The following is a 7465-nucleotide window of genomic DNA, read 5'->3' on the forward strand; positions in this document are numbered from 1 at the left end:
ACCTTGACCATCTAATCTTGGCAGAACAAAACAGCTCCTGTGGTTTTCTCCTTTAAAAGCCCTTCTTCCCGCACCCGTTTCTGGGCAGCACATCTCTGATTTGGGTTAGACACTGTGGCCCTGTTAGCAGCCTTAAAATTTTTTGCTGGGAGCCGGGCCATGGTGGTGTATGCCTTTAATCCCAGCACTCTGGAGGCAGAGCCAGGTGGATCTCTGTGAGTTCGAGGCCAACATGGTCTACAGAGTGAGAACCAGGACAGGCACCAAAAGTACACGGAGAAACCCTGTCTCGAAAAACAAAAAACAAATTTTTTTTTTTGGCTTGGAGCTAGGGGTGGTGGCACACGTCTTTAATCCCAGCACTGGGGAGGTAGAAGCAAGCGGATCTCTATGATTTCGAGGCCAGCCTGGTCTACAAAGCGAGTTCCGGAACAGCTAGGCCTTTGTTATGCAGAGAAACCCTGTCTCGAAAAATATTATTATTATTTTTTTTTGCTTAGTTATAATTTGAATTAAGTCTGGAGGTCTTTTCCCGTGGTCTCGAACTCCACCTGGCAGTGGCTCAGTAACAGCGGACAGCAGCCTCCTCCATCTTTATGCTGGTGCTGGTTACGAAATCACAGCGAGAATTGTTACAACCACAAGCGAGGATGCACCCCGACAAAGTCTGCAAGACTGAGTAAGGTCAGCTGCAGTCTGTAGCAACGTGTGTGTGGTCCTGGCTGGGGCTAATTCCAATAACATCCTCTGCAGCCCAACACCCGGACTCTGACGCCTCCGTCTCTGCCGGGCTTTTCGGCTGGTGTGAAAACAGATTCTCCAGACGGATCTTTGTTGGGCCGTAGGGCAGGGACCCTCCGTGGGGAAGCCACACTAGATAAAGAAAGGCTTTGAGCGCCCAGAGGCCACCGAGGCGTGGTCCTCCGGGGTCCAGAGCGTCTCAGAATCGGGGGGCGGGGCCTCCCGGAGGCGGAGCACTTCCGGCCGATGCGCGGGCGGTCTTCTGCCGCTCGCAAGGTGAGTGATCGCCCCTCCCAGTGGGTTCAATGCGGACCCTTCGGTTCATCCGTGCGGATGTCCGTTTGCTTCCCCTGCCGAGACTTCGGTCAGCCCCGGCCCCGGGCCTTTTGAGTGGTTTCAACCTAGGGGACCCGGCAGGGTGGCGCCACAGCGTCCGCCCTGCGCCTGCACCCAGCGCCTCCGTCTTCTCCCGGCGGGTGCTGCTGCACCTCGCCCCATCTATGTTTCCTGTCATCCTTTCTGCCCGTGTCACTGAGGAAGAAAACCAGCCTCTCTCTTTGGGCTCCATACATTTATGGCAAGCCAAGTTAAGGGGAAATGTCCTCCCCTTTTAAAAAATTATCTCGGGTCGTGTAACTCAGGATGGCCTCGAACTTACTATGTAACCAAGGATGCCCTCGAACTTCGCCTCCCAAATGCTGGGATTAGAGGCATGCTCCGCCACACCCAGTTTTTGTGGTGCTGGGAATCGATCGTTGATAAGGCTCAAGGTGTCAAGCATGCTAAGCAAGCATTCAGACCAACTGAGCCTCATCCCCAGCCTAGAAACACGCCTTTCACACACACACACACACACACACACACACACACACACACACACACACACGCATTCACCTGTAGATGGTGCTGCGAGAACTCTGGGCTTGGGGGTGGCAGCCTCAGAGTCTTTGGGATCTGAGGAAAAGGTTTCCCTCTGGAGATGTACCCCTTCTTATTTTCATGAAGTCACCCCGTTATTAAAAATTAGATTTAGAGTTCTCATGCCTCACACTCCCCATAGCCAAAGCCCCAGCTGTGGTGCAGGAGTATTCTCCGGAACAGTAAGCATGCTTTTCTCTGCAAGCTGTGTTGGGAAGAACATTTAGGATGCTTTACGGAGAAGAGCTTTGGGACCGCTCTGCCTTGCTGGTGTGGCTGCCAGAACTGATGAGGGTTTCACACTGAATAGGCAAGCATGCAGACCCCTGTACCATGGGCCCTGCAACTCCCCAGGAGTTCTGCCTTTTCTTGGCAACCTTCTCTTGCTAAGTAGAACAGCTAAGCATCACCTAGGGCTGCTCAGAAGCTGACATGATGCTCTTCTTCAACAGCATTCTCCTTGGTTTCCATTTTCCTTAGGTCCCAGGTGCACACTCCTTGAGCAGGCCTCAGGAAGATGGCAACCTCAGAGGCTGCTGAGGAGGCCACTCCTGTCTTGTCACCCAGCAGTCTCTCGCCACCAGGGACACCTGGAGACCAGCCCCATGTGGCACAGCTGCACCTCCATGGGCATCCTCACGGTATTTGCCCTCTGCCCCACCTTTACCCCACGAGACTGGTCTGACCTGTGTCTTGGCCAGCTGAGGAAGGAAGGGGGCACTGGGTAGCTCTTTCAGTACTGGGGCCTCTGGGGAAAGCCCTGAGGGAGCGATGGAAGGCGGCAATAGTTGAGTCCATGCTCTAACTCCCTGGGGAGCAGCCCCCTGGGTATGTTTCTTCCTCAGTCTAGAAGGAAAAATGGCCTCAGAATGGGCCCTATGCTAGGAAGAGAAGATCCCCCCACCTCCCACCCCCGACACCATGTCCTAGGCCAGGAAGAGAGACAGCTTTCTTTCCTGGCTAATTTGGGTATGCTTGCCTCATGACTTACAGGGACAGAGCTGCCAGCCTTGCTTCCGTCCAGTGGGGTGGCCTCATCAGTCACCTGGTAAAGCTGAAGTGTAAGGGGTCCCGACCCTGTCATACCATTGGACACGCCTCAGGTCTCAGCAGTCATGTAGTCCAGAGGCTTCCTCCCCGAGGCCCATAGGAAGCATCACCGCTCTCAGGAGGTAGTGCCAGTGAGGACAAGATCCCACATGGGGACCAGCGCTCCCTGCAGGTCTAGAATTCCGGAGGCTGACACAGTGAAGCTGAGGTTTATGGAGGGCAGCTGTGCTGTGCTCTCTTAGGTGACGCCAAAGTCCAGCCACAGCTTATAGGTGGACACTCAGAGATAAGGACAGAGAGATCTCACCACAGGGGTCAACCCAAGACCAGATAGGAGCCCCAAGCCCTGTCCTGTTTGCTGCCTAGCTCCAGGAGACCCTTCTGCCTGTCCCCAGAACAATTCTTGGACAGGGCCTTACAGCACCCTGCTGTTCCTGGTGGGCCTGTGAACGACAGGAACACAAAGGGACAAAGGTGGGTTCTGGGCTAAGGTGTGGCTGTTGGTGGGAGAGATTTTACCAAGTCATAGTGGAGCCCTTGGGAAGGCCCTGAGGGTCTGGAGGTAGACGAGGGACTGGCCATCACCCCTTGTACAGATATACAGGGGATAGGTGGTCTCTGTGCCTGCTTCCTAGCTACCAGCAAGGGCAGGGCTGCCTCCCAGAGCCCCAGCTCGGTTCTGCTGCTGCTTCAGATGTGCCCGAAGGCCCACGGATTCCATTTTTGTTTATCTTCTTTTGTTTTTATTGGGAGAGAGGTCTCACAATGTTGCCCAGGCTAGCCTTACACTTGAAATCCCCCTGCCTCTGCCTCCTGAGTCTCTGGGATTACCATGTTGTCACACGCACTCCAGGCTTCTTCCAGATTCCTAAGAACCCCCGGTGTTCTGAAACCTGTCTGCAATTCTCCTGCCAGGACCTCTGGGAACCTTGGGCTCCCCCATAGGCCCGTCCAGGATCTGTAGGTCCCAGCAACCTGCAGCGTCACAGCACACAGTCATTTCAGGGTCCTTCGGGAGTAGTGTGAGGTGAGCACAGGGCAGCGTAAGCCAAGAGTGCACAGGGGTCCCCAGGGTCCTAGAGGAAAGGCTCCAAGCCACAGCCCCGTCCACCCGCTAACCACCTCCACTCAGGAGGCCTGGCTAGGCTGTAGGGGATAAAAACAGTCCTTATGGGACCTCTCTGACCTTGCAGACACAGATCAGGAGCCATGACTGGCTTCTGATGCCAAGAACCGAGAAGATGGGACCTTGGGGCAGCTGCAGGGCTGAGCGCAGTGAGCACTGATGGGTGGGAAAGAAGCCAGACCAGAGCCAGCCAGGACTTCAGCCAGCATGGGGTGAGCACAGGAGCTGTCCGGGCAGCTGGTGCCTGCCTGCAGAACTGAGGGAGAAGGTATTCCCAAAGCCAGGGCCTCAGGAGGGCTCCCTGGATGGGGAGGCCAGGGCACTGGCCCCACATCAGGCTAATCTTCTCTTTGGGGGCATAAGGAGATGCTGGTAGGTGAGGGGTGTTCTGTGTGTCAGGATCTTGGCCCCAGAGCCTTGGAGTCTGCTCTAATTTCAGGAAAGAGGGAAGGGTCAGGGATGCTTCTCTCTGGAGGGTAGGGCATGAGCCTTAGTCCCCTGCCTCCAGGCTCCCCCTGTTCCAGTCCTGAGGTGTCTTCCCAGGCAGCAGACCTGGACCTCCAAGACACAGAGGAAGTGGAGGTCAGCAGAGACACCTGGCATGGTGAGTGAGCAGCCCCTGTCCCACTCTAGGAAGCCTTGGGGACCCCCCAGTGGATGCAACCCTCAGCACTTCCCTGGATCTGCTGCCGATCAGGGCCATCCTGCCTGGGACCCTGACTGAGCCTAGCTAGCAGTTTTGTCTGCCCGCAGAGGCTGGGTGGGCGGGGTTTGACGGTGTCCGTGATGCTGAGGCCACAGCCAGCCCCTGTGGAACCGTGGGTCAGTTCCATAGGGAACCGTGAATCCTAGGCCCATCCAGACCCCATCCCTTGGGCAGAGCAGGCCTCAGAAACGCCTGTCACCTGACTTTTGTGGGGTTGGTTAGACAGGTGTCTTCCTAGCCATCTCCGCCTCTCTAAGCTAAGTTCCAAGTCTGTGCTAGCCCTTAATAGCAACCTGAACTAACTTCTCCCAGCTAAGAGAGGCATCACAGGTCTAGTTAACCACCTGTGAGGCTCCTGCATAGGCTCAGGGCCTCCAGCTGAGGGGGGCCCAGCTGCTCCTGACACCGTCTTTACAAGTCTTCTAGCCCACCCCCATCCCCTACCTTACATACACTCTCCCCAATCCAGCCTCTCCCTCCTCTTCTGAATAGTCCCCATTCAGGCGTCCCCTGGCCTCAGCTCCGAGACCACCATAGCCATAGTAGGGGGGAGGCTGGGAGCCATCTGCCATTTCTCCTTTCAGACTCCGAGTGGGAGCCTAAGAAGACTCCAGCCTCTCTCACTTCCCACAGCCCTGGAGATGGGCTGGCCTCAGATGGAAGGGCACTGAGGGGCCTCTTGAAGAGTCTTCCCAGCATGTCCAAGTGTGCAGACAGCCTGGGCCAGGAACGCACCTTGGAGCAGCCAGCAGCCCTGCCTCCAGGGACCGCGCCCTGCCCTCAGAAACGGGATGCTTGGCGCGTGGTACTCTTGCCACAGGGAGCCCCAGGGGCCGAGGACCGCGCCAAGAAGGCTGCTGAGCTGGGCAGCAGTTTGGGTCGGGCGCCACGGGGCCCCAAGCCTCACCGCTGCGAGGCCTGTGGGAAGAGCTTCCGGTACAACTCGCTGCTGCTGAAGCACCAGCGCGTCCACACCGGGGAGAAGCCCTACGCCTGTGAGGAGTGCGGCAAGCGCTTCGGGAGCTGGTGGGGCTTCATGCAGCACCACCGCATCCACACGGGCGAGAAGCCCTACGAGTGCGGCCAGTGCGGCCAGGCCTTCAGCCACAGCTCGCACTTCACGCAGCACCGGCGCGTCCACAACGGCGAGAAGCCCTACGAGTGCGGCGAGTGCGGGCACGCCTTCAGCCAGAGCTCCAACCTGGTGCGCCACCGGCGGCTGCACACGGGCGAGAGGCCCTACGTCTGCAGCCAGTGCGGCAAGGCCTTCATCTGGAGCTCCGTGCTCATCGAGCACCAGCGCATCCACACCGGCGAGAAGCCCTACGAGTGCGGGGAGTGCGGCAAGGCCTTCCGGGGCCGGTCCCACTTCCTCCGGCACCTGCGGACTCACAGCGGCGAGAAGCCCTTCGCCTGCGGCGCCTGTGGCAAGGCCTTTGGCCAGAGCTCGCAGCTCCTCCAGCACCAGAGGACGCACTACCGCGAGTAGCAGCGCACACCCCAGGAGAGCCTGTGGGCGAGCCTGCTCCTCTCGGGTGAGGTGGCAGGACGTGTCCTGTGTCCAAGTTATGATAGCTAAAGACACCGTTTTCTGCTAGGCAGCCGTCTTGATACCCACTAGCCATCTGTCTCTGACTCCAGGCCCTGGGAGATAAGTTCCCCATAACCCTGACTCGGTGACCTCCACCCGCAAGTGCACAGCCCTGACCATCCATCTACTTGTTATGCAGATGGCTTCTGTAACCTGCTTGTGCAGACATTCAAGGACTATTTTGAGTTCTCCTTGGCTGCCTAATCTTGGCAGAGCAGAACAGCTCCTGGCTTGCTTGTGCAGATACTTGAGGTCTTCTTGTGGGTTTTGCCTTTTAGAATCCTTCCCTCACCCCCTTCACACAGCAGCCTCTAGTTTGGCTCAGAGATTTTTGTCCTGCTAGCGGTTTCAATAAATTCAACTAATTATAATCCGGATTGAGTCTGTGGTCTTTTTCCTGGGGGTCTCGAACTCCATAACATTTGGGGGCTCGTCCAGGGTCCCTGGAAGACCCCAGACTCAGGGCCAGGGGTTTCAGGATAGGCTCTAAGCAGGGCGAGGCCTGGGAGAGCCTGAGACCATGGCTGCCACAAATTAAAGAGCCACTAGTGAGGAACAGGCCCTAGACCGGGGCAAGCTCATTGTGGACTTGGAGGCCTAGGCTAAACCCAGACTGTGACCACTGTAAATTTGTAAACAAAACAAGTAAGAATGGCTGGCCAATGCACGTTTGGAACCCAGACCAATTAGTGAGTTGTTCTGTTCTAGAAGTCCCGACATCTGGGGAGATAGAGGAGAGATCAGACATGATCACAGACCCAGTCTCCAGGTACAGAGTAGGAGGCGTCCTCCTGTCCCCTGGTTTTAGTATATAAGTGAAGATGGCCACTACATGTCTGTTTGTCTGGTCTCCACTGACTGCTTGGACGTTCTGTGTTTTCTGGTGTGCTTATGAGTTTTGCTGCAGACATGGGAAACCAAACCTCACCGATGCTCTCCCTCCCCACAGGTTCTCACTTCTGGAGCTTCGTTTCCCAGCTCCCTTCCCAGCTTGCTGTCTCTTGCTCAGCTTCCTCTGCCTCTAACCATGGCTGACCACGCCTTTCCTCATCTCGCCCCAGGAGCTGCCTGCTGTCTGTCCCTCTCACTGGCTGGCTCGCTGGAGCCCACTGTTTAAATTGCACAGGCACATCAGACACTTCTCTGTGCCCTCCTGTTGGCCATCCTTTCCCCTAGCTCTGCTTCTGAAGGGTCTCTTTCCAGTAGCCCACACCCAGAATGTCTTATCTCTGAGCTGACTTTGATCTCTGCTTGCCTTGGTCACTGGATTCGATTTTGCAGGAATTCAGGTGTCTTTGGGGGGGTATGGATAATATTGTTTTATGCTGTTCCA

The 7465-nt window shown here is 56.5% G+C and overlaps 1 protein-coding gene across 5 annotated transcripts; it reads left to right on the plus strand.

Moving 5' to 3' along the window:
- Positions 1 to 758: 758 nt before the first annotated feature.
- Positions 759 to 6509, plus strand: Gli4 (GLI family zinc finger 4). 5 transcript variants are annotated; one of them, XM_052748022.1, is made up of 4 exons: positions 759 to 1017; positions 2140 to 2300; positions 4344 to 4439; positions 5126 to 6509. In XM_052748022.1, exons 2-4 carry the CDS (start codon positions 2177 to 2179, stop codon positions 6028 to 6030), a joined length of 1125 nt encoding a protein of 374 aa, XP_052603982.1. In that variant the 5' UTR covers positions 759 to 1017; positions 2140 to 2176; the 3' UTR covers positions 6031 to 6509. The 5 variants fall into 5 exon arrangements, with proteins under 5 accessions (XP_052603982.1, XP_052603984.1, XP_052603983.1 ...); XM_052748024.1 differs by lacking the exon at positions 759 to 1017 and having other exon boundaries at positions 2183 to 3183; positions 3625 to 4439; XM_052748023.1 differs by lacking the exon at positions 759 to 1017 and having other exon boundaries at positions 2187 to 2300; positions 3076 to 4439.
- The last annotated feature ends 956 nt before the right edge of the window (positions 6510 to 7465 follow it).

The sequence above is a fragment of the Peromyscus californicus genome, unplaced genomic scaffold, assembly GCF_007827085.1.
Source record: "Peromyscus californicus insignis strain IS unplaced genomic scaffold, ASM782708v3 Scaffold_20__1_contigs__length_68692818, whole genome shotgun sequence".
NCBI lineage: Eukaryota > Metazoa > Chordata > Mammalia > Rodentia > Cricetidae > Peromyscus > Peromyscus californicus.

Bases quoted from the DNA above. Each gene is read 5' to 3' on its own strand.
- Gli4 (XM_052748022.1), top strand. From the start codon at position 2,177: ATGGCAACCTCAGAGGCTGCTGAGGAGGCCACTCCTGTCTTGTCACCC. The intron at 2,301-4,343 runs GTATTTGCCCTC...CCCTGCCTCCAG, and splicing joins CCTCCATGGGCATCCTCACG to GCTCCCCCTGTTCCAGTCCT. The intron at 4,440-5,125 runs GTGAGTGAGCAG...TTCTCCTTTCAG, and splicing joins CAGCAGAGACACCTGGCATG to ACTCCGAGTGGGAGCCTAAG.